The sequence below is a fragment of the Ictalurus furcatus genome, chromosome 19 (genome assembly GCF_023375685.1).
Source record: "Ictalurus furcatus strain D&B chromosome 19, Billie_1.0, whole genome shotgun sequence".
Lineage (NCBI taxonomy): Eukaryota > Metazoa > Chordata > Actinopteri > Siluriformes > Ictaluridae > Ictalurus > Ictalurus furcatus.
Window position 1 is genome coordinate 15727212 of NC_071273.1, and position 27325 is coordinate 15754536.

General features: G+C 38.2%; 2 protein-coding genes across 2 annotated transcripts; one reads left to right on the forward strand and one right to left on the reverse strand.

The window, feature by feature from the left end:
- The first annotated feature begins 350 nt into the window (after positions 1-350).
- Positions 351-6390, forward strand: ucmaa (upper zone of growth plate and cartilage matrix associated a). Its single transcript, XM_053649759.1, has 5 exons — positions 351-499; positions 1361-1423; positions 2235-2330; positions 5058-5156; positions 6021-6390. Exons 1-5 carry the CDS (start codon positions 442-444, stop codon positions 6116-6118), a joined length of 414 nt encoding a protein of 137 aa, XP_053505734.1. The 5' UTR covers positions 351-441; the 3' UTR covers positions 6119-6390.
- Positions 3857-27286, reverse strand: mcm10 (minichromosome maintenance 10 replication initiation factor). Its single transcript, XM_053649754.1, has 18 exons — positions 26834-27286; positions 26326-26547; positions 22434-22763; positions 22075-22276; positions 20643-20808; positions 20348-20515; positions 19419-19535; positions 19146-19339; positions 18987-19057; positions 18408-18521; positions 14253-14370; positions 13947-14175; positions 13275-13407; positions 13050-13183; positions 11749-11862; positions 9353-9498; positions 9180-9222; positions 3857-8140 (listed from the first exon to the last, which is right to left on the reverse strand). Exons 1-18 carry the CDS (start codon positions 26838-26840, stop codon positions 8057-8059), a joined length of 2592 nt encoding a protein of 863 aa, XP_053505729.1. The 5' UTR covers positions 26841-27286; the 3' UTR covers positions 3857-8056.
- Positions 27287-27325: the final 39 nt, after the last annotated feature.

The following is a 27325-nucleotide window of genomic DNA, read 5'->3' on the forward strand; positions in this document are numbered from 1 at the left end:
AAAGATGAATCATTTAAATAAAACATGCTGAAGCATACTCAGGTAACAATAAAAGTATCATATCAAAGGTTCTATTGGCACCCTGTCCAGGGTGTACCCCGCCTTGTGCCCAATGCTCCCTGGGATAGGCTCCAGGTTCCCTGTGACCCTGAAAAGGATTAAGCGGTATAGAAGATGGATGGATGGATCAAAGGTTCTGCAACCATACATCAAGTCTTAGCAGGTCAATATAATCAGTGGTTTATCATTTCATCTTTTCTTTTGCTTCCTCCATCAGTCTCTCGCTTTCTCTCTCTCGCCCCTCCTGTGTCCCCTGGGCCTGTGGAATTACATCTCGTCCCCTCCTACTCTTCCTCCCTCTCTCGTACCCTATGCCAGGACTGACTGCTGCGGTTGTGCTACCTGCAGCACACACACTCTCTCACACACTCTGCCTGAGCCATGGCCCGGCTGCACGTAGCTCTCCTGGCCCTGCTGCCCATCGTCCTCATCCTAACTGGTGAGTGTCTCATTCAGGGTGTGTGAGAGGATGTGTGTGTGAGTGAGGAGAGCGGACGAAGCAACAAAATAAATGTTTACTCATTATAGCGCCTTTCATATATAAAATGTAGATCAAGGTGCTTTAGACATGGTTGAAAGATATATAATACTGAAAATATTCTGATCTGTTTGAAAATATTTATTATGATTTAAAATGAGCTAAGGATAAAAGATAAATATTTATACAAAACCTTTATTAGATAACGTAAAAAAAACACAAGTATTTAAAAATAAATATAAAGTCAGAAATTTAACAAGTCATTTTCAACCTTTTGTTTTGTTTTGTTTTTTAAAAAAGTCACTGCTGAATTTCTTGTGGTAGAAATTTCACAACTTTCATAAGCCTTGGTACCTTTGTGTTTTAATCCTAAGCCATTTAAAAGATCATTTAGAGATAATGTAGTGCATACTCTCACTTTGACTATTAAGTCGATTTTATCATTATTTAAAAAATTATAAAAAATGAAAAATCTACTGTGAATTGTCGTTAGTGAGGGAATGTGTAAACATGGAATATCCGTAATATTTTATATTTGTGTTGGTGGCTGCTATATTTGCCCATCTTGTTTATGAGCATTTTCTTAAAAATCTCACATGCATTAGACATTAGACAAAGTGCGTTTGTAGAGAAAATTGTTAAAAAAATTAAAACTATAAAGGTTTTACATATTAAAATACATAATTTATTTGTCTCAAACTCTACTGATGAAAGATGTCCAGTTTCCTCCCCAACGAAACCTGAGATCAATACTTTTACCTCCAATACAATACAATACCTCCTCTCATTAAAGCTATTTCCTTCCCTCCTCCCTCCCTCTAGTGCTGTCTGAGGTAGAAAGTGCAGCAGTGAAGAATGGAAAAGAAAAAGCCAATGAACGGCATGGTGAGTTCAACACACACACAGATTTGCACACACACATATTTTAATAAAAGCTATAGTTTTTGTAATAATAATAATAATAATAATAAAAGGTTTCCTTGTGGAGACTGGCCAAATTTCCCCACAATGTCAAACTTGTCAGGTGTTCTTATCCTTGTGGGGAAAGTTGGCTGGTCTCCACCAAGATACACTATATACCCAAAAGTATGTGGACACCTGACCATCAAACCCTTACATCAAACTGTTGCCACAAAGTTGGGAGCACAGACTTGTATAGGATGTCTCTGTATGCTGTAGCATTGAGATTTCTCTTCACTGGAACTAAGTGGCCCAAACATGTTCAAGAAGGACAATGTCCCTGTGCACAAAGCAAGGTCCATGAAGACATGGTTTGCCAAGGTTGGAGTGGAAGAACTTGAGCGTCCTGCACAGAGTCCTGACCTCAAACCCATTAAACACCACTGAGTTAAACTGGAACACCGACTGCACCCCAGACCTCCTCACCTACAGTTACATCAGTGCCTGAGCTCACTTATGCTCTTGTGGCTGAATGATCACCAATCCTCATAGCCACGCTCCAAAATCTAAAGGAAAGCCTCCCAGAAGAGTGGAGGTTATTATAAATGAAAAGGGGGGATAAATCTGGAATGAGATGTTCAACAAGTACATACTGTACTGTATGTGATTGATCAGGGTCCACATACGTTTGCCATATAGTGTATAAAAACATACACAAAGAGAGAGAAAGAAAGAGATCTCAAGGAAAACCTGTATGTGGTCTTTGTATTTCTTCTGTAATCACTCTACCCTGTAGGATCATCTAAGAAGGTTTTCGTTCCAGCATCAGATGCATCAAACGTTTTCAAGCGTCGTGGCCGCAGGTCCCCATATTCATACACAGAGTATGTAGGTGAGTTGCACTGTGATCCGGCCCTTCTTAACTGAGCCACTTCAGAAGTCCAACAAATACTATTAAGCGTTAAATCACACAGAGGAGTGTATTGCTTTAATCATTTATATGAAATAGATACAGCAGCTAATCCTATGATCTTAAGTGAGGGAAGCATTTTAGGCAACTTGACTATTAATCCCCCCCTGATGGATAGAAAACACTCATGGAGCAGTGCAAGTGTGTGAATGGTTGTGAGTGTTGGGGAAGGATGAGGAAAGATGTCCGTGAGGATCACCAGGACAGTGTGGAGCTGCTTACCCATGAGGAGCAAGGTAGAGCAAATATGGCACGCACACACTCACACTTCAGTGAGCCACATCAGAGTGTTTTGATTTTTATTTTCAAGCTCGCATGTGGGTGTGTGTGATGACGCTGCAGAACACAGACTGGAGAAAAAAAAACAGCTGGAGCAGAGAGTGGAATGTGCCGACGCAGGACAGAGAGAAAATAGAAGACAGATTAATACGGTCCTTAATGATCGGGCCAGAGAGTTTCAGTTCACTTTGTATTCTGGCAGCTGTCAGAATGAAGGAATGAAAGAAAAGTCCCACCTCCCACTCAGTCAAAGAAAGCAAGGATAAAAGATCTTTGTGTGTGTGTGTGTGTGTGTGTGTGTGTGTGTGTAAAAACTGTAAAAAAAAAAAAATAAAAAAAAAAAAAAAAAGAGAAAAAGAAAAAGGAAAAGGAAAAAAAAAAGATACACACATTTAAACACCCCTACAACAGGCCATACCATTTCTTCACTGCCTAAAACTTATCGCCATCATTACAAATTTATTCACTGTTAGGAAAACTATAAGTATCTAGGACAAACTTATTTTGTGACTAAGCTTAATTTAAATGGAACAGTGCTAACAACCTATTTTTTTAACCACATTGTTATTTAAATGAGTTAACTTCTAATATTATTTAACTCATCCTGCATCTGTTGGCGCACTAGTTTATTTGCTAGCTACAACAATAAGCCTCTGATTTGTAGGTACATTGCTACATTGGGGTCAGTCTCACCCCCCAGAAACACCTATTAGTGCCACTATATTGTAAGTAAAATACAAGTTCTTTCTTTCATATTTACCAGAACTAACAAGTAAAAATTACTTTTTATTTTATTTTTAAATGATTGAATTGCCCTAACCAAAATTGGCAAAACTGCCACAAAGAAATCAGAAAGATAACAACCATAATAGATAGTTCATGTTAACCCTCTTCAGATATCATTGTTTAATTTGCACCCTGCTACCAACAAGTAACCAGTAAGGAGAGAGGAGAATCTCTAATTGTTCATCAGCATATCCATGTGCCATGTATCTTGGTGGCATAGGTTTGGAAGTAACACTGAAAGCAGGCGGGATTATTTATTTTAATTTCTGTTTCCGAAATCACTGACTACACCAGAGGTCTCCAATGTCTGGCCCCACAGCCAAACGCAGACCTCGGCTTCACTCTTATAATGAAGGGTCTTTTTCCCCCTCAGAATACACAAATGAATTCACTGAATGATATTTAGTAATAGCGACAGACAAAAAGTGCAACGTTAACAGTGAGAAGGAGCAATTTCGAAAAAGCTGGAGATAAGAATACTGTTTCACTGAAAGCCAAAGAAAATGTGTCTGATACGTCAAAAGACCATTGAGGTAATTAAGGAATTTAATATCATGAGACATTATCAAATAAATCATGGGAATTGTAAAATGATAGGATTGAGAGAATGAGAAGTCACAGAACCTGAAGCAGCTGGGCGCTCTCCAGAGCAAACATGGGACAGAACATTACCAGAGCTAATACGTGGCAATGCATCTAACCACTAAGAATGGAAAAGCTTTCACGAATCCTTGAAAGAGTCCTTAACTAAATTAATCAATGTTATTTGTCTCAAAAAGGAGCAAGAATATCATCCTGTGTCACAACTTACAGCTGTCGGGTGATACCCTGCTCCATTATTCCACTTAAACTCACTAGATTTGAGTTCTGAATTAATATTTTGGTGACCAACCCTCTGGAATGTTGTTGTTTTCTAATCGTCCCCCTTTGACAAAAAAGTCTGGACAACCCTGGACTACACCTTCGTGCTTTAATTACTCCAGTAGTGAATGCTTACCACCATATGCATATCACCACCCCCAAACAAATATACTTTATTTATATTTATTAAGATCACTTATTGAGATCTGATTGCGTTATGCTGTCAATAGTTGATAGTCGGTGACAGTAGTGATGCGTGTAAAACTAAGTGGCAGTATTTCGCTTGTATGTGAGCTATATGATGTGTGTTGTAATAGTTGCTGTGTCTAACCTGACGGACTAGAAAATGTCTGCACTGAATGTCATGCTTGGCTTTGTTTTGCCAACAATAGGTGAAAGCTCGCCCAAGATTTCCTTACTTAAAAAAAAAAGAAGAAGAAGAAAAGGTAGAAAAAAAAGACAAACCATTTAACTGTTAAATAAGCAATTTTGAATAATTAGGCAAATTGTTCTATTCTGCAATTAATGGTCCAAACAGATTGTTGTTCTTGTTACAATGAACATTATTGCTTAGTTTTCCCATAGTTTATGTGGGTAATTTAGACTGTGCCATTTCAGTTTACCTTCAACTCAACAGCCGGGGGACCCCGCCACAAAATCAAATTAAAGCCAGCTTCAGTGTGTACCTAAAAAGTCAAAAGATAATGCTTTCTTTCCCTGCAGCGGAGCATAAGTTGCAGTCAGCTGCCTCTGAGCGCAGGAGGGAGTACTATGAGGAGCAGAGCAATGAGTATGAAAACCATCTGGAGGAGAGCCGAAATGGTAAGACGTGTCTGTTGCTCTGATTAGTTTGGCTCCAACGCTCAAAAAAAAAAAAAAAAAACTCCAGCAGGCCCATTAATAAGCTGCTGCTGTCTGGAGGAGTAATCAACATCTGATGAGTGAAATAGCACACTAATCCAAGCAATCACAACCTGCTGTTTGACACACGGCAGTGTAGAACCTGAAAACTAAAGCAAGCTGCAATACCAAAGCTTAATTTATAGTAAAAAACAATCTGTATTTATAATAGCAGATTTCATATTTGGTAAGACTAGGCAAAAATATGTATGATCAAAGCACAATAAATGAATAAATCTACAATCATTCATGAAAATTAATACAAATCATTAGTCTTTTTAATAAAAAAAAAAGGAAAAAAAAAAGAACAAGAACTACAAATAGCCCACATTAAACAAGTCCATCTTGAAGCACAGGTGTAGCGCTTGTGTGATGTAAGAAATGCTTCTACCAGCTGAGCTGCAAGTGATTCAGAATAACTGTATGCTTGCCTCAACTGAGTAAAATGCTCAGGATGAGCTACACTGCTTCATGAGATCAGAAAGATGCTGGAGGTAGACCATTAAGCCTTAAGTCACAAGCAGGACTTTACTGTCAATGTGGAAGTCATTAGGTATAGCTAATTCAGTGCTCTGAATTTCTTTTCCTGGAAAGAATACTGATGGACGCATTCTGAACTAGCTGAAGCGCGTACTGGTTTCTCAAGGTCATATAGAGTTAGCATGTGCCTTATTTTGGATTGCGTTAAATAATATATAATTTACAAGCCAGCTTGAGAGTAGCAATATCTGTAACAGAACAACCTGTCACTAAAGTCATGTCTATACTCTTTCTTACCATTTTCAGAGCAGTATGAAAGGAACCGTGAGAATGCCGAGCAATGGAGGGAGTATCACTATGACGGGCTCTACCCACAATACCCACATCACCGCCCTTATGTCTAAGCGTCTCATAAAACCTTGCATGGCTGAGGGTCATGCACAGTTGTAGCATTTTTTCTTGAAATTGATTTAATCTGCACTTTTTTATATAAATAATATACCTATCTCTTCTAAGTGCAATCATTTCAGAACATGGTGAATATATACTGCTTGCAATCCAATCCGATTATATTCCTTCTTAACTTGCATCATCTATTTTTAATTGTAAAAATTTCATAATCATTTTGTATGCTTTACATATAGCTATAATAAAAGTACATGATGGATGAGAAACATTTTATATGAATAGTATTTTTTTTGGAATGGATTAGGCTGGGATCAAGCAATGAATCATTTTGAAAGTGGGTGGGTTTACACAATTTCCATTTTGAAACCATACACTTTTCTCTAGGTAAGTGAATGTAGGCCTTTAACATGGACACATGTCCCCCCCCCTGCCCACTGATAAATTAGTTCTTTAGCCACAACATTATAATAGGAAAAGGCCAATAAATACTAGAATATTGTGTATTAATTTGTGTCTGGTCAATCAACTCAATTCAAGCAAACTCTGCAATATGAGGAGCTTGCAATTTTTCATAATTATCACGGATTTGGGCCAAGACGCATCAACAACCATCACAAAGTGAAAAACAGTTTACTGCAATTTCACAAATTCAAAAAATGAAGTAAAAAAAATACAGCAAAATCCTGTAATCTGTGACCACAATAAGAATTACACAAGTATTAAATAAATAAAATAAATAAATAAAATGAAACCGATTGAATAATGTCTTGCTTTTCATTTTCTATCATTTTTAACCAACTTTTCTATTTGGGTTGGGCCAATCATATTTACAGATTTCTGTAAAAGCAGCATTTCCTAATCATCAGGGATTAGTACTATAATTGGAAACAAAGACATTATCCCATATAACCATTCCATACTTCTCCAGACATGAAAAGTGTCAATCATTTTCTAAACTTTTCCATTTCTAAATAGGAACCATCCTGCTGTTTTCTCCAACCTCAGCCAGATCTCAGCTTCACTGTGCATTTACTTCCATTAAAAAAAAAAAACAAAAAAAAACCCCTGCACTTTTAGACTGTTTCTGAATAAATACTGGCCTGACTCTTCAAAAGAATGACTTAAACCACAAAAAGTAAATTAATAAACAGAAAAGGTGAAAAGAAAGAAAGTATTCAAGACATGCAGAGCTGCATCTTACATACAGTTATATTAATGCAGCACTGTAAGAGACAGCAGACCTGTGCTGGGAGCAAAATCAAGCCTTAAGCATTACAGAGTTGAAAGCCTAGACAATGAAATAGCACTTCAGGAGACGGTAAATCTGTCAGCAAAATGGTCTGTCATTTGCTGCACCATCACCAGGATGACAGGAAAAAAATTATTACTTCTGATCCCTTAAGCTGAGACACGCACAGGCAGTAAAAGCTCACTTGGATACAAAAAGGGGGTACTTTGGCGGTCAAGGTCCATCCACACTTACTCAAAATCTATTTTCTTGATTGTGAAAGTTATAATAGTAATGGAAAAACAATTACAGAAACGTATGCGAGTACTCAAGCTAGTTTAATTTAAGCACTATATCACAGCCACACATGATTCAGAAGTGAAACTAGAAAAAATGCTTTAAAATATATCACATTATAAAATACATATACACACACACACAAAAAAGACCAAGACAAATAGTTGGCACTAACCACCTTGAGATTAGAGCTTCTGCAAATCAATTGCAACAATTTACATTAGCACTGCACTCAAGCCTCGTGTGCGGATATGAAAAGCTGTAAGTTAACAGCACTTCGGTGTCGGCCTGGCTCAGGGAAAATCGAGAGGCTTCCAGTTTCATCATTGTGCACTGTAATAAAAAGACTGCCTGAGCACTGCGTGAGAGGAGAAGAGGACTGAGTCAGATAGCAGGAGGACTGCTGGCTTTATTTCAGACCATTGAGGAATTTGGAGTGTTCTTCACCACGCGGCAGCAGCAGTTCACCTCCAATTTTTGGTCCATTCTTTTCCTAAAGGAACAAAAACAGAAATGAAGCAACAACCCAACCTGAAGAGACTACGCTCATAATTGGCCGATCTCAGGCCCCGCCTTATTATGTCGACCCTCCAGTGACTGCACTGCGACTGTTGCTATTCACCACTGCTCCAGTAAAGTTTTCTTGAACTTTGGAATTGTCAGTGTGTCCCATAGACATCATTTGAATTCAAGCTCTAGATATGGGCAAAAAATGTGCACAGCCCATAGCTGGATGCTTTTTTTCCCCAAAAAAATTCTCTTTGGCTATGGAAATTGGTAGAAAAGCTTCAGATTTTGGATTAGACTTAATGATAATGATACTTTGTTGGGCATGTATACATTACAGCACGGGGAAATTCTTTTCTTCGCATATCCCAGCATGCCAGGAAGCTGGGGTCAGACATAATACAGCGCCCCTGGAGCAGAGAGGGTTAAGGGCCTTGCTCAACGGCCGAACAGTAGCAGCTTGGCAGTGCTGGGGCTTGAACCTTAACCACTAAGTCATCACTGCTTCCACCACTACATAGACTTAAGGGCTGGAACTAATAATAATCATATGAACATGCACCTTAAGCAAATACCCCTATTCTGTCCTCTTTTTAGTTGGTTATATCAAATAATACGGTGGTGTGTGTGTGTGTGTGAGAAAACACTCCTGTAAAAGGTTACATCTTATCTATAGCTAAACTGTTCAAATCTTTATTTAGACTTGAAATGGGTATTAATGCAAACATCTCTCAGCGAACCTCTAATACTACTTTTATCACATCCCCTGTGTACTAATAAATTCATCTTGATGAGGCTTTGTGTTAGCTTCTACCTGAAACCTTTCCTGCTCCCCAAAATTGATCATTCCATCTAACTCAGTGACTCCAGCCTCTATTTTTTTTTTCTTCTTCAAAAGAAATCTATACAGCAGGAGTAACAAAACAAGGGCAGAGCTTAGGATTGGTCAATCAAAGCCAAAATAAAAATCCCTAAATGAGCAGCATTATTGTGTTCCACCAAAAGCAGTAAAACTTTCTTGGTACCTTTAACATGCCATCTCTCTCCCACTTAAACACACCACAGTTGCTGAAACAGAAAATGCAGATGTCAATCAAACTTACATGCATAACAGGACCGTTATTATAACTCATGGGTAACCTTCCTGCCACAGACATATGTGAAGAAACATCAGCTTGCAGCTTCTTCTACTGCGTACCTGCAAGCTGCGGTGGGGAAACGGCTCAGGCTGATCTTCCTTTGGCCACACGGGCATTTGAAGAAACGCTTGATGGCATCATGCCAATGGTAATCGTGTTTCTCCTCTATGCAGCGCTCAGCTGGTTTGAAGTGTGTGTACTTACACTGCAGAACAGAATGCCTCATTATCCTTATATTAGTCATATTAGTGAGCAATTTGACACCAATCATCTATGTAAAACATAGCTTTTACAGCTTAAAGCAAGTTTAATTTTTTACTCGATATTACGGTTACAAAGGTTAATTCTTTAACCTATAGCAAGTATTTAAACTAGATTCTATCTACCACATGTACAGAAGAATGGAAAACCGATTACGCAAACCTAACTGACAGGAGCCTCTAAAAAATTTGAATATCAGGGAAAAATTTATTTCCCGTAATTTAATTTAAAAAAAAGTGGAACTTTCATATATTGTAGATTCATCGCCCAAAGTGAAATATTTCAAGCCTTTTTTTGTTTTAATCTTGATGACTACGGCTTATAACTTATGGAAATCAAAAATCCAGTATCTCAAAATATGAGAATAAAGAATTTATAATACAGAAATGTCATCCTTCTGAAAAGTATGGTAATTTTTGCACGAATTACTGCATCAGTGCGGCGTGGCATGGAGGCAATCAGCCTGTGGCACTGCTGAAGTGTTCTGGAAGTCCAGGTTGCTTTGATAGCGGCCTTCAGCTTGTCTGTATTGTTGGGTCTGGTGTCTCTCAGAGATTCTCTATGGGGCTCAGGTCAGGCGAGTTGTCTGGCCAATCAAGCACAGTAATACCATACTCAGAAAACTAGTTACTAGTAGTTTTGGCACTGTGGGCAGGTGCCAAGTCCAGCTGGAAAAGGAAATCAGCATCTCCATAAAGCTTTTCAGCATGAAGTGTTCAAAAATTTCCTGGTAGATGCTGCACTGACTCTCGACTTGAGAAAACACAGTGGATCAACACCAGCAGATAACATGGCAACCCAACTCATCACTGACTGTGGAAACTTCACACTGCACTTCAAGCAACTTGGATCCTGTGCCTCTCCACTCTTCCTCAAGACTCTGGAACCTTGATTCCCAATTGAAATGCAGAGTTTACTTTCATCTGAAAAGAGGACTTTGGACAACCAAGCAACGGTCCAGTTCTTTTTCTCCTTAGCCCAGGTAAGATGCTTTTGACATTATGTCTGGTTCAGGAGTGGCTTGACACTAGAAATGTGACACAGTGACATTTCTGTATTATAAATTTTTTATTCTAATATTTTGGGATACGACATTTTTGATTTCCATGAGCTGTAAACCATAATAATCAAGATTAAAACTAAAAAGGCTTAAATATTTCACTTTGTGTGTAATGAATCTACAATATATGAAAGTTCCACTTTTTTAATTAAATTTAGGGGGGAAAAAACCCCCAAAAAAACAAACTTTTGTACGATATTCTATTTTTTTGAGATGCACCTGTATATAGGATTTCCAAGGGTAGTTGTTGAAAAACAATATGCTTATGGAAAAAGTGTGAAAAATCTGTGTAAAATGCTTTATTATGAATTCTTTATAGCATCAAGCTCCAAACATATACAAAACTATTCCTTTTAGACATGTAGAAATATACAGTTCCGCATTACCAGTGTTGCAAATATAGCTCAAAGTAGGATTCTTCAAGGAAGCATAAGAAACTGTAAAATACTTTAAGACTTTTGCTCCATGTTCATCCTGAGATCTTTATTGTTAGACTGTAATGGCTGTGGTTTTTCCATTCATGGTGTACAGTCATGCGGAGTTGAAAATCAAATAGAAATTCTTTCTGCCAAACCCTACTGATCAAGTGAGTTTTTATTGTCTTTCCTCTATATAGCTTGCATACATTGGAACAAAATGTCTTTCTTTAGGACCATGGTGCAACACAGAACAGTATGCAAGACTACATAAACTGCAAATACACAACAGATGTTGTGAGTAGAGATTAGGTTGAAAAACACTGGATAATTTCTTTAATCAGATAATGCTCCCTCATCTAGATAGCTTCCATATTTAACAACATGTGAGTTGATGAAAGAATTATGGTTAGCATGTGTCACTCTAGTGGGCGTTCATCATCATTATGTTGGCCTTGTGTACACAGACCTGTTGCTCTAAAGACAAGCAACCACAGCGGTGTAATGAGGCACGACCAATAATTCAGAGGTATTTGACAAGAATTAGCAAGAGGCAGGCAGATAAACAGGCACTGAGCCACAGACTTTGAATCATTGTACAGAGTTTTTCCAAGTCAACGGACCATTTAGAATGTATCCTTAACGGTTACCTGCTACCTGCTACTAGAGTCAAACACTGTGTCTATTGTGGGACAGAAATGAACAATGTATAACTTACAGTTTTACAGGTGACTGCTCGACATTTCAGCTCCCTGATGCTCTTCATCTTCTCTTCCAACTTCTCTTTTTGTACCAGTGGCTCAAAGTAATCCTGCATGGCCTTCTCTTCCACCTAAACACAGTTTGAAAAATGTACATAAAAATAAATATACACAGTTGCAAACATAATTATTCAACCCCCACTGCAAATCAGGTTTATTGTCACAATTTACAGACTTTGAGTTGTTTGCAATGAACAAATCAAGCAAAAGCAATTGAAATAGATCAACACAACGAATGCTTCAAGTGGTTTCTCCAAATTCAACTGAAAATGCAACTTATAATGATTTCTCCAGTTTCAAAATGATTCAACCCCCTGAATAGAATCCCTCACAACAGCACAAATATACAAAACAGGCGTTGTCTCAAGCACACCTGATACAACTAATCAAGGGCTTCATTAGTTATACCAGGTGTGCTTGAGCTGGAGCACATGAAATACCTGAATTGGTTAGGGGCAGAAATATATGAAATACCTGGACGGGAGAGAAAAAGGAAGCTATCAACGGCTGCAACCAGATTTCTGAGAAGGCGGGTTAGGAAAAACCCTCAAGTGACCGCAAAAGATCTGCAGCAAGACTTGGTGGCAACAGACACTGAGGTTTCAGTGAGCACAGTAAGACGTGTACTAAACGCAGAAGATTTCCTTGACAGAACTCCAAGACGTACATCACTACTGACCCAAAAGCACAAGAAAAGTTGGCTCAAAATCATATTTATATAAACCACAGAAGTTTTGGGATTCTGTTCTGTGTAGTGATGAAACAAATCTGGAACTTTTCGGCACGATGGATCAGCGGTATGTCTGGAAGAAGGCGGCTGCAGCACACAAACCCAAGAATATTACTGAACTGGAGGCCATTGCTCATGAGGAATGGGATAAGATTCCTCAGGAACACTGCCAGAAGCTGGTGTCTGGCTATGCGTCTCATTTGCAGCAGGTCAGAACAGCAAAAGGGTGCTCTACTAAGTACTACAGATGCTTGCCATGAAAGGGTTGAATAATTTTGAAACTGGAGAAATCATTATGAGCTGCATTTTCAGTTGAATTTTAATATACTGCTGTAATATTGTTACTCCAGACCACCACCAATACGTAGTAGTTTGTGAAACAGTGACAGAGCCTTACCCTACATTCAGACTGCAACAAAATTAGCTACATGCCTGTTTTTATTTATTTAGGGTCAGCAATTAACCAATCAAATAGAACATTACTAACAGACTCAGTGATAACTACTCCACACACATGCGCACACACACCTCCCCCATTATCCAGGAGTTTGTAGACTTGGCATTCAGAATGTGCTGAAACTCCTCAGACTGGATATAATCTAGCTGCTCACGCCTCTTCTTCTGAGCTGGCTCCTCTACCTCCTGCTCTGCTCTATTCTCCCCTGAAATCGGACAGGACATTAAGATCAATGTGAGCTTAGGGTTTGGCTGTAACCATGGCAGAGCTGTCACAATGTCAGCTGAAGATCAGACCTTCAGGTGAGGCTAGGCTGCGCTCCACTCGAACTGTGAGGTCATTGCTGTTCGGCCGCTTGCGTTTCACAGCGTTAGGGTCATCTTTAATAAGTGCCACTCCTTTGGCTTGGAGCTTTTTGACTGCAGCCAGCTGAGAGACAATACAGAAGGGAAACAGTCAACACTACTGACTCACAAAGAGACAGTTGTTATTATAGACAACCGTTCAATGAAATGCCAACAATTAATTTTAAAAAACAGGCAAGATATTATGATTGATAAAGCCCAGATAGACAGTGTCAATAACAATCTCTCATGCTTTGCTTTGTCACAAGTCAGGTCTGGCTTTAAAGGAGCAGTTTATAATTTTTTGTCTTTTGCTGCCAAAGTGAACTGCAATAGCAAGGACAAAACTGACAAGCTTTTCCCCCTTCCCAACAACCAACTCCACCCCTCTATTTACACTGCTATAAAATTCACGCTGGAAAATATGCAAACACTGGCAAAACAGTAAATTGTTTCTAAAATATATTAAATCATATGGTCATTACAGAAACACTTTAAACATTATACACTATTACTTTATTGAAAATGAACGTGTAAAATAAGAAAAATGGTGTATTTTTGTTTTCTCATCATGCTGCCTGCCTAATCTTGTTCTCTGTGAACACAATTAAAGGGAACACAAACTTTTGCAGCAGAGATGCTTTTTGAGCATGGAGGAGGTGACATGTCCAGTAGAATATCCTCTCCTTCTGTGTAACCTCGTCCCAAGGTGGGTACAGGAGGGGTGGAGAGGCCAGGTTTAGGTGGAGAGGAGCCTTTGCGACCCTCTGAAGCTGCTTTCGGGGAGGACAGATCTGCCCTGTTTACGGAAGGTCTAGCTGGAATCACAGCACCTCCTGTGCTTTGCAGCACCCTGAGAAAAAGTACAAAATCAGTTCAACAATTCGACACATTCAGTTCTCTCCATCATTCAGTCTTTGTAACACACACCTCTTCTGGATTTCCTCGGCCCTCTTGTGCCTGGCCTGAAACCTTTGCTGGTGAAGTGCTTTCTGTTGCTTGAGGAGCTCAGCTGCAGAGATGGACTGAACCGATGATCCGGAAAGTTCTGTGTTAAACACACAGCAGGAGTGGTAGCCATGAGCACTAACACGGACCCACTCACAAGACTTGATGTATTTAAGTAATAACACTTGTGCTGGAAAGAGCTCTGTACCACAAGGTACTGTTTTTGGTTAGTGCACAAAATAAAAAAGCTCAACTTCTGCTCTGGTAGCGTAGGAAGAGAAGCGAGTCACTCTCTCTCTCACACACACACACATACATACACAGGGTTGCCATTCTTTAAACAGAATCATTTTCCAGGGCTTTTTCCATGACTTAAATACATCACAGCGTGGAAATCTCAGAATGACTCACATCTGCTGACATACTTAACAACACACTTCATATTGACCTCTTAATTATCATTTAATTGCTACCGAAATAAAAGTAAACAAACTTGCTGACTAAGAAACCAGAGGCTGGTTATGTTTAAAAGTATGGTTAAGTCTAAAGTGATTCAAAGCCTTTAAATGCCTGGTTAGAACTGCAACTACACAGCGTCTCAACCAGGAGAAATTAGAAATAAAAAAAATACATACAACTTCTGTCAAAAATGATTAAATCACCACACTTAGAGGATGCTCATCCAGCTGCCTTTTTTTTAACACTTCTAAGCAAATAAACAAACCACAGATGACACAAAACTGCAGGATGGAGGCTTGTCATGGACCGATTTTTAAAAAAAAATTATTTCCGTCATAAATTTTCAATACGATTGAGATCCAGACTGTTTGCTGTCCATGTCATTTAGTCGATAAGCTTTAACACACTCAGCTCTGTGGTTAGATGCATTATCCTGAAAAATGACTTCATCACAAACCCTATTTTCTATCGATGGAATGAAAAAAGTGTTCAAAATTTTAGTGTACACCTGTGCATTGACTGTTGAGGTCTCCCCTGGTCATGCAACCTGACATGTAACCCCATATCATAAATGATTGATTGTTTTCTTCAGGCAGTCATTTTTACATGTTTCTTTCTCCTTGGCCAATGCAGATTCGTGCTTCATCACTGAATATCACTTTCCTCCAATCATCCACACTCCATGATTGCAATCTTTTTAGCCCACTGTAACCTTCTTTTCTTCTTTTTAGGTGAGTGCTGGTTTTAATTTTGGCTTTTCTATACATAAATCCCATTTCATTCAGCACATTTCTTACAGTTCTGTCATAAACATTGACTCCTGTTTCCACCCAGTTGTTTTGGTGTGCATTTTCTATTTTCAAGGCATATTGCTGTGAGTTTTCTATCCTGACGTTTTGAAGTGTAAATTGGTCTACCCACATGTTTTCTTTTTATAACATTCGATTTGATTTATATTTGCACCAAATTTTAGACAAAGCTGACTGAACAACCAACATCTTTTGTTCTCAGATTTCCTACTTGAAGGAGTTTTATAATCCTTTCCATTATTTCAACTGCCAACAGTCTTGCTCGAACCATGTTTCCTTTCAGAACATAATTATATTTAATAATTATATTTTAGAATGATTATGTAATAAAAATAAGTATACCCCATGGAAATCATTGACTTTTTTGACATATTTGAAGAAGCAAACATTTGATCATCTTTGAAACTATTAATGAAGTGCCTATTAATAAGGTTGATATACTTCAACAAAACTTTAATGTTCTTTTTAGACAGCAAAGGCTTTTTCTTGGCACACCTCTCATGCAGGTCAAATTTGTGCAATCTCTTTCTGATTGCAGAAACATGTACTTTGATGCCAACAGTTGCAAAACTTACTAGCAGATCCTGTGATGAATTTTTGGGGTTCTTTGATAGCTGTTTTTGCATCAGACAGTCTGCTCTTGGGCTGAATTTGCTGGGACAGACAGTCCTGGACAAATTGCCAGTCGTTTGAAATCTTCACAATTTGTAGATGATTTTCCTTACAGTGGAATGATGTGTTTCAAATAATTTGGAGATCTTTTTAAATCCCTTGCCAGACTCATAAGCATCCACAACCTTTTTTCTGAAGGCCTTACAGAACTCTTTAGATCTTGGCATGATGACACCACACAGCTCAATAACAAAGGGAACACCAGACACTAGATATGAGAGGGGTATAAATAAGACAGGTTCCACCACCACTCCCTAAGCCGGTTCTAATCACTGACACCAAATCTTGAACATCTGATTCTAATTATATGGATATAAAGGTGTGATAAATGTAGGGGTGAACTTTTTTTTCCATGTGACTGAAGTGTTTTTTTGGTTAATTTAAATTGTGAAGATTACTACAAAATGTCAGTTTTGTGGGTCATTTGATTATATATCGTCGCGTTTTCAGGAGACTGTATTTTAAAGATAATTTTGTAAAATCCAAATAATTTTACAGATCTTTATTGGAAAGGGTTTAAACAATGTTTTTCATGCTTGTTCAGTGAACCATAAACAATTATTGTACATGCACCTGTGGAACAGTCCTTAAGACACTAACAGTTTACAAGTGGTAGGCAATTAAGGTCACAGTTACAATAACTTGGGACACTAGAGAGACCTTTCTACTGACTCTGAAACACACCAGAAGAAAGATGTCTAGGGTTCCTGCTCACCTGCGTGAACATGCCATAGGCCTGCTGCAGGGAGGCATGAGGACTGCAGACGTGGCCAGAGCAATAAACTGCCATGTCTGTAATGTAAAATGCCTTAGACAGTGCTACAGGGAGGCAGGAAGGACAGCTGATCATACTTGCAATGGAAAATTACATGTAACCATGTGTCCACCCTAGACGTGATCAAGAACTTGCAAATGCCTTGGTGGAAGAGTGGAGTAACATTTCACACATTTTCAGTTTATGTCTCAGTTGTTGAATCTTTTTATGTTAATACAAATATTTACATATGCTAAGAAATTTGCTGGAAATAAAAGCAGTTGAATGAGGGGATGTTTCTTTTTTTTTGCTGAGTGAGTGTGTGTGCATGTACACGAACACACACAAAAATTGATTGATGTCCATGAGAGCAGAGTATTTTTGTGAATTTTTCAGATCAAAACGTTAAACAAAGACAATTTTTCACGGCCTTCTTTGCTCATATTTACTAAGAGTGCCAATATTAGTGGCAGGCACTGTGTATACACACATATACATACAGGTTGTCCAAAAAGTGTCCTTAAATATGGGAAATTAACACTTTATAGCAAAAGGCCTTAGTTTAGATGCTTGCTGGGATACTCGGTGTTACCGGTGTTACACAGTGTTCAACTTGCCCACCGTGGCACTGCCCCCACTGTCATTTTGCTTTTTTATAGTAATAAAAATCCTTTAGTTCAGTTGGATAACGCTACAATTAAAAACTGAACGTGTCTGCTTAAATTCAGCATGAGCTGAATGAGTCAGAGTCGCAGCACAGATCAGCAGGAGTCAGATTTCATAAATCACGTGACGAGAGAGAGGCGAGCTGACTGACAAGAAGAGTTAATAAAGCAGTCTTATTCGTTTTGTTAATAAAAGTTCTATGTTTAATATAAGTGAGTAATATGAGTGTCATTGTAGTGTTTTGTTGTTGTGTTTTTCATTAAGGATAATAATAATGAAATTCAACCATTCAAGCAATTGCCGCCCCCAAATTACCGCTAATTTGAAAGCAAAAGGCACACGGCCATAGATCACTAATAGATCCCAATTAGTTTATATTTTCTTTTCTTTTTCAGATTGTCTTTAAGAATGCTTTTGACAAAAGAAGAATGTATTGAAATCACTGCTGAATCAGGAAGCTGTCACAAGGTTGTGAGGGACTTGACCTTAACAGGAAACATGGCAAGCACATTACACACGACACTCTTACCATATTATTATCAAATTCAAATTGACTAGATGTTATCCATTTTCATTTTCTCAACATGTAGGTTTTCAATGACTCAGTAACTGTCAATAAAATACCAGGTTTTGCAAGATGTGTGGAAACCCTGATGTATATGACATGTTGCAACACAAAAGCCTCGGTGGGAGAACACACCTCTAACTGTAGCATATACATGACCAGGCAAATAGGCTATTTATCGAACTGGTTTTGTGTTAACAACCAACAATTACCTCGTGTCTTAGTTGTTCCTAGATGCTTCTTTATGTTCAGAGCTCCTGGTGTAGGCATGGTCATTAGGCTTCTGAAGTCATCAGAACATCCCGTCACCTCACCTGATCTAATGGCTAGAAATGACAAAGAAAATTAGCACAATACACAAGCATGTAGTTATTCAATCATCACAGTCCCACATTTCATTCCTATATATCAGACATTATTATGACTGTGTCCTTTAATCCTTTAAGTTATACACACAAACACTCAGTTGACACGTTATTAAGTACACCTACAATGTACCTACATTTACTGGCTGTTTTATCAGGTAAACCAAGCATAAAGTTGCACTTTGTAGGTAACCAGGTACTGAATGTAGCTCATCTGTTGATATGCAAAATGAACTCAGCTCCCCACCGTACTCTGTGTAGCTCATCAGTTACTATGCTCAGTTTGTCAGATACCACTCAAAGTAAGATTCACAGCTCTGCACGACATTGACATTGTTCTATTGAATTTCTATCTATCTATCTATCTATCTATAGACAGAGACAGATATACTAGACAGTTCTAAGTGGTAACAGTCATACTCTTACCAATCATCTTGTTAGGGATGGAAGCCAAAACTGCCTGAATTGAGGGCTGTTTCTTAGGCTGTGGGCCAGTCCTTCAGACAAAAGATGTTACAGTGATTTTAGAAAACTAAAGCAAGTTAAATAACCTATTTTTTTTTTCCTTTAAAAGGATTAACTTACATTGATGGTGCACATGCAAGTGACGACAGACCCCCGTAGTGGAAGTCACTCTGGCACAAGCGTTCTCGTAAACTTCCACTGCCTTTTCCTTTATGAGGGGCAATGCCTGTGTAACTGGACTGGAGCTCGGCCCTTTTTGAGCTGATTTTCTTGTACTGTGCTTTAACGTGGTACTGGCAGTACTGGCATTCATACTATTGACAGTGGGGGAAAAAAAATGAATACAAATCCAACAGAAATGACAACATGGCTTTCTAGAAGAGGTAAACTCACCAAGTTGACTAGCTGTGTGCAGGAATCTCCGTTTTTCTTTTTGGCCTTGCAGGTACCAAAATCCATGGCTTCTCCCAACATCAGAACCTTCTGTGGATGGTCAACTGTGAGGCAAAGCTGTAGAAAGGATATAGACTGCATTATATCAGAGTACAAAGACAAGAACAAGATCAATCTCATAGTAATGGAAAACATCAGTCTACTTATGGATACAGCATATTTCATATACTTAAACTATATATTGCTTATTACCGACTATATATTTCCCTCAATATCCATTGCAACCCTGGCCAGAATAAAGCAGATACTAAAGATGAATAAACGCTTTCCTGAGATATTTTGGGTATTGTCAGTACTTTAATAACACTGCCTGACTCCACTGTTGTTTACAATAAGTGGATGATTGGACATCAAGATAAATATTTTTGTACCCAATATTTAATTCTGCCAACTTTTCTGTATTAAATAGCTTATTATTATATGCTAATTTAAATGATCATAACATACATTTTCTATTTTGAACGTGTTTTCAAGAATCATGTTATTTTCCCATAATGGCCTGCTCCATTACAAACACTAATACCGCTTCCATTATTAACACTAATATTACACACAATCAAAATCCTTATTAAAACAAATTCACCAATTAAGACTAGATTATTTGTAAATGAATAGTATCAACATCATATGCAAAGCTACAGAATAGAAATGTTTCACTATGCAGTTTAACAGCTGGTGTCTCCACCTAGTGCTGAACATGCAGTGGAAAACCTAAATCAAATAATAATAATAATCACTCAGTACCTCATAAGCTAAACTAAAAAGTACAGTCGTTTATTATGTTAAATGAAGGTCATCAGTCACATGTTATCTTCTACACACAAGTCTTTACTATTTAGTTTTCAGTAGTAAGTACAACACTGTCTCACCTCACTGGAGCCATCTTTGTTCTTCATTTGGTTTGGGTTGAGTATACCAATCACTGTCCCGGTGTCAGTCTTCCACAGGTCTGCGTGAACAGTCCCAAAGAGGAAGAGTGATACGGTCACATCTAAATTATGAAGGTCATTCAGCTTCCAGATACTGAAGGTTTTCCCCTGCAAATAAATTGGTTTAAAACATTTGTTTCGTGATAAATCTAGAAATGGGTCATTTATCTGCTTCAGGCACTGTGATATTTGTCACTATGCAATGCTGAAACTGGTCAGATGGTTTGCTGCTTACATTATTCTTGCTTTGTGGGGTGATTTTATTTATCAGCACAGCAAATGTGACCCAGTCGCTGTCTTCCAGATTTTCCCGAGCCAGTCGATCGGGCAGCTGTGAAATCCGGATCATTCTGCGGTTAGCCATTTTGTGTTCGATTTCTACCGAGGACAGCCGAGGTCTCCTACAGAGGAAGGATAAGTGATGAAGACAATGGCACGACTGTAACGAGGGTCACAAACTTTAATCAAATGGCAATGCATGACACAATGTCAGTTCAGGTAAAATGATATCATGCAGCAATTACTAGCATTTAGCAATTATTTCTGTCACGATAATTACATTTGTTGGACAATATATTGTCCCATAAATAATTGTGATAAACTATATTATTGTCATTTTTAAGTCAATTTTATACCACTGATATAATGATAATACAATAGCAGCATAGTACACCCTTTCAAAGAGCAACAAACTTTAAATTCTTAAGAATATTCAGACATTGCAATACAATATACAATCACTATATGCTTTGTTCTACATGAGTTGCATGAGTGTGTTACATGAGTGTGTTGTTTCAGAAAAGAGCATATTCACAACGTGACATACCATTCTATCTACCATGTTATTTCAGTTCAAGTTCTCTTGTGCATTCACATTATTTTGTGCAGAAGCAAGTTGTAATATTAGGTTTAAGTTGTGTATATGTCTGATTAATCTCATAAGTGTACAGGATGCGTTTGGGTGAGTTAATTAAGCCGCTTGTAAAGCGCTTCAGTTTACTGCTCACGCAATTTATGTGGCTCAATCCCAGACATTATGGACCATGATTGGATTATTTGAAAAACCAGAACTATACTTTCAAGATTTTTCTTCTTCACAAAAACATTTTTAGTTCATTGTTAATATCTTGCGTGTCATTTTTTCAACAGTATGTTGTATTTAAAATCAGTGCAAGTGCTTGCTACACATCTTAAATGAGAATGCACAGTTTTTGCATTCAAATGTGTATTTTTATCTTAAATTCAACAAATATATTGAAGTTCGAATTTTAATTTGACAGCCCTAGAGCAGACAAGGGGACAGAAACAGTGCGAATGGCTAAAATGTTGGTGACATTAATTCTTAAGTAAACAAACACACTTGTAAACACAACATGCGATATCGAGGTCAGCAAAAATGATCGAGGTCATGACCATATATTGTAAGATAAGTCGATAACAATTATCGTAACAGACCTACTTCAAGGATATTATATTGTTTTTTTTAATAATAGTTTAACTAATTTACTTTAGATTAGTTTTAACAGTCTAACAAATTTTAACCAAATGCCACTTTGAGAGTCAGTGTCACTTCAGGTAAAATGATTTCCCTTCCAACAAGGAAAAACAATAAGACTGAATACTGGCACAGAATCTATGGCTTCATTATAAAAAAACAAAATACACACCTAAGCCTGAGACCTGAGAATTTCTCCACGGTAACATCCTGAGTGACAGATGGTCGGGGTGTGGCCTGTATTGCAATGGGAGGGGATACACCAGCACTTTTGCTTACTGGTGGTGACTTCATTGTGTTGTTGACCACACTGATACTCCTCACTGGCTGTGACAACTTGTCACTCACACCCTGACTCAAAGAATTCTGGGAGGCTGTTTAAAAGAAAAAATTAATTATGGCATCAGCTTCGCTTTACCTATTACGCACACTCTTCAGATTTTATTAATGTCACTAACTGGCTAAAGGTAATATCAATGAAAACCCTACAGTACTCTGTAAAGTCTTCATACATACATGATATCGGTCTACCTGCATTGGGTTGCTGTGCAGTCCTCTGCTTGTTCTGCACTTTCCTAGTCAGCCCTGCTGCTGAGAACTGGGGTGAGGAAGACACTGTAGCTGCTCTCTGGGGTGTCTTGGTGCTCTGATTTGCTTTGATTTGTCTGCTGCTCTGCTGAGGTGAAGTCAGAGGCTTGCTGTACTGCTGGGTTGCTGGTGAACTCTTGGTACTTGTCTGACTTTGTGAGGAGAAAGCATTGTCTTCTGTACGTTTGGTCCGGGAGACATCTGCACACTTTTGTGATGCCTCCAGCTGCTGCTGTAGCTTCTGCATCTTCTCTTGCATGTTCCTCAACTCAGCTGGTGTGGAAAACAGCACCATCAATACAAAACACATGTATGCGTGACATAATACAAGTAGCACAAATCAGTAGAAGTCTGCATTTGATACTTCTGCTGCTACAATTAAATGTATTAAATAATATAAATAATAAACAGTGCTACTGCACATACTAAATGCAGTGAATCAAGAATACAGCACAACACAGCACCCTCTTAGGGCTGTTCTCTGGCGGCTGTAAGGTGGTGACTAGTGATGGGAATTAGTAGTAATAAATTCAAAATATAAAGAATATAAGGAGTCTTTCCTAAGGCTGAATCTCAAGACGGCACTCGATCATGCACGGAGCATACTACATATGTTCTACAACATTATTTTATACCCTCCGTAGTAGGGATGGGCGATATAGACTTAATACCATATCACGATATATGATGGTATTTTTTGCAGTAACGATATGTAACGATGATATAAAAATAGTATCAATCAACAGTAATAACTTAATCCTGACAATCAAATACTAAACTATACCAATTACATGGGCTAAAAAATAGAATATAAATATTTTATTCACAAATTAAAAGTCCAGTGAAAGTGCAAACACCGTGCACACAGGACTCATAATCTAACCCCAGGAAAAACTAATGGAAATGTTTTAATACTTTTCATCTGTAAAAGTACATATAAATGTTCAAATAGTGCAAACTTAACAAATCTTATACTACGCTGCAAAACAGGAATACGGTATATAAACACAATGTATCTCAACCACTACCATATTACAGAGGAAGTTCCTTTTGGGGGTTTAATTCTTCTTCCTCGTCTAGGTTTGGATCTCTGCCTTCTGCCATGCTTGTTCTCATTCTACGTGCGAGATGCCCACCGTTGTGGCATCTCGCATAAACACGTCATCAACTATATCGTCAATATCACAGGATGACAAATTCTTATCATTGGGAGGAATTGTACCGGTATACTATAGATGAAACAATATGGGACAGCCGTGTCACATACCATATTACATACGAATTACGTAATGAACAGGAAGCAACCTGCGATTCAATCCAAGTTGAAAATGGTAGCTTTTATTTAATGTAACGCTGAGCTAAACATTCAACATGTTAACACTCCTGTAGGTAAATAAATAATATCAAATGTAAAATATTAAACTTTATGCTAAACATTTCTGGTATTACCTGCTAAAGCAGCCAGAAAAAGGCCAAGTGAAGAGACTAAGAGTCACTACACTACTACTGAACTTATTACTTACTGAAGATTTCTGGGCTGTATTGTCAGTAGTAAAGTAATTTTAGCCACAGATATGATCATTTTATTCATTTGGCTGATACTTTTACCAAAGCAGCTTACAGTGAAGACAAGATACAACTGCACAGTTGAAAAATGAAACGTTTGTTTGTAGCCTAACAGCTTAACCACAGAGTCACCTCTACCACTGCTACATTATGTGGATGATAATATTAGACCTGTTCATAAAATCAATGATTTGCATTATTTCCAGCTTTATCAACATGGCCCTGTTCAGTATGCCTGCTTCCTAAGCAAGAAGTATCAAATGTAATGAATTATCAAATCTGTGAGATGACATTTTGCTGTTATTTCCACTGACAAGTGAACATTATGGTAAGTAGACAACAATCAGCTATAACATTAAAACCATCTGCCTAATACGGTGTAGGTTCCACTTGCGCTGCCAAAACAACTCTGATGCGTCAAGGCATGGACTCCACAAGACCTCTGAAAAAGTGCTGTGGTATTTGGCACCAAGACATTGCCAGCAGATCCTTTAAGTCCAGTAAGTTGCGAGGTGGGGCCTCCATGGATCGGACTGGTTTGTCCAGCACATCCCACAGAAGCTCGATCGGATTGAGATCTGGGGAATTTGGAGGCCAAGTCAACACCTTGAACTCTTTGTCATGTTCCTCAAACCATTCCTGAACAAGTTTTGCAGTGTGGCAGGGTGCATTATCCTGCTGAATGAGGCCAGGGAACACCGTTACCATACTTGGTCTGCAACAATGTTAGTATTTCAAACAGCATGGAAGGAGAGCCTATTGAACTATAGAAAATCTCTTAGTGCTGCTAGATCAGTCTTTCTCTCCACCTTAATTGAAGATAAAAATAATCCTAGATTCTTATTTAATACTGTAGCAAAATTAACTAGGAATGAGACCACAACAGAAACTTGCACACAATCATTATAGCAGCGATGATTTCATGAATTTTTTCATTGGAACATTTGAAAATATTAGACAAAAAATTCAGACCATTAATTTAAAACCAGAGAGTTTTAGAACAAACCCTGTAGATAATAATATAGCCATGTCAGACCAACGACCAGAATGTTTTACTCCCCTTCGAGAGACCGAAATAAATTCATTCATTTCTTCATCAAAATCATCAACTTGTATACTAGATCATGTACATGTTTCTTAAAAAGATTATTCCAGAAGTAATCAAACCCCTTCTAAAATTTACCAATTATTCCCTTAGCAATGGCTATGCAATTAAATCATTTAAACTAGCAGTTATCAAAACCCTGATTAAAAAACCTGACCTTGACCCCTGTCAATTGTCCAGCTATAGGCCAATATCTAATCTCGGAGACAATAAGCATTCCTAATGATCTCTTTTTCTCTCTCTCCGTCTGTATGGCTAAACATGATACTCCTGAGAGCCCAGTGATCCTGACCCCTTCTGCTCTCAGGACCTGCCTGATCCATCCTGATGCCCTACTTCTGACTGGAGTTCGCATCAACTGGAAGTTACATGTTGCTGCAGAGAATGGCCCCACATTGTGCAGCCTAAAGATCACTGAGATTGCTGAGGATGGTACCATTTAAAAACCATAAGTTGGTTTTGGACCTCAATTCATGTGAACAATTATGCTATAATGGCTAGGACTACAAATTGCTATTACAGCTTTAAGACTGCAATTACCACAAACAGTTTTGCATTCAAGTCTCCATCAGTGAACAGTGGAGAGGTTCAACAAAACAGACTTCATGTAAAAACTGTAATGAATTTTCCTGGTTACACACCTGCACTATTTGAACATATAATATTAGCACATTTATAGAAGAGATTTACTTATTTATAATCGCACTATTCGTTGTCACCCACATGAGGATGGGTTCCCTTTTGAGTCTGGTTCCTCTCAAGATTTCTTCCTCATATCATCTCAGGGAGTTTTTCCTTGCTACCGACGACTCTTGCTTACTCAGAGATATTCATACATTTCAAATCTATATCCTGAATTTATATATTTCTGTAAAGCTGCTTTGAGAATGTCCATTGTTAAAAGCACTATACAAATAAAACTGAATTGAATTGAAGATTAGGTAGGTGGTTTTAATGTTACCGCTGATCAGTGTATAGTTACAATATGATTCACTTGTCAATGGAAATAACAGCAAAATGTGGTATCGCAGATTTGACACTGCATTTCCCACTCTTTACCAACTGCTTTCTATCTGTAAGTGATTTATCTCAATATTCAGTATCAAGTGCGATGCAAATCTGTAGCGAAGAATGTCCCACGTCCAGGAATTGAACTAATCTCACCTTCCAGGTCCTCTTTGGATTGATTGTGCTCACTTTCTGCTCCTGTGTCCGAGTTCTCCAACGTCGCATCCTCCTCCTCTGGCTCAGCATAACCTTCGCCGTCTTCATCATCGAAAAGACCATCCAAGTTATCTTCCACTTCCTTGGAAGAGGAGTTCTCTGGATCCGGACCCTGACTCTCCTCAAACAAGGAGAGTAGCTCGTCCAGGTTTTCGTCCTCAGCTGGTTGGGATCACAAATCACAAAGCTTTCATGCATGTCACATGTTATAGCAACTATGTATTAAAGAAAGCAGGAATTCAGGAGTTGGATTTGTCCTATACAACATGGAGACAGCTGTAAACAATAACAGCAGAAGGGGGAAAGAATAAGAAATAGAGATTATAGTGGACACAGCAGTAGTATTAGATATAAGGCGTTAAATTACAGTCAGATCACAGATGAGAGGTTTTAATGATTTGACAACACAATGCGATGGTCATCTAAACCTGTTTAACCTACAACTCACCAGTCATCACACCAGTCTTCTATAAAAGCAAGTAAGAACTGCTTGACTTTTTTTTTCTTTCTTTTTTTAATCAGTGGATGACTTGGAATATTGCTGGCAGCTCTTAATCTTAGTCTCTTAGCCAAGGGTTAACTCACAATAAACGAAGTAAACAGGCTAACTGTACAACATTTAAAAAAATTAAGCTAAAACCGATTATATCGACATCTTTCTTCCATTTATGGTGAACAGAACGACGACAAGAATATCCTAGTGTACATATTCACTAAAATAATTGCTCGAAAGTATTAAATAAGAAGCGATATAACTAGAAGATGCTATTCTGTGCTGTCCTTCTCTGTTCAGAGGTGGCGCGAAAAACGTTAAAAACGCAAGGACCCCTACAAACACGTCCTTTAGAAAGGGGCAGCTATTGCGCCTGATCAGAAATAAACATTTTTAGAAACAGCTCAACAAGCAACACTACAGTACAACGATTATATATTCCATTAA

What these genes read in the sequence shown, in the direction of transcription:
- ucmaa (XM_053649759.1), top strand. Translation starts at nt 442, where the DNA reads ATGGCCCGGCTGCACGTAGCTCTCCTGGCCCTGCTGCCCATCGTCCTC. An exon ending in AAAAGCCAATGAACGGCATG is followed by an intron (nt 1,424 to 2,234) that starts GTGAGTTCAACA and finishes TCTACCCTGTAG; the next exon opens with GATCATCTAAGAAGGTTTTC. An exon ending in TTCATACACAGAGTATGTAG is followed by an intron (nt 2,331 to 5,057) that starts GTGAGTTGCACT and finishes CTTTCCCTGCAG; the next exon opens with CGGAGCATAAGTTGCAGTCA.
- mcm10 (XM_053649754.1), bottom strand. An exon ending in GCACACAGCTAGTCAACTTG is followed by an intron (nt 19,340 to 19,418) that starts GTGAGTTTACCT and finishes CACTGTCAATAG; the next exon opens with TATGAATGCCAGTACTGCCA. An exon ending in AGGAACAACTAAGACACGAG is followed by an intron (nt 14,371 to 18,407) that starts GTAATTGTTGGT and finishes TGTTTAACACAG; the next exon opens with AACTTTCCGGATCATCGGTT.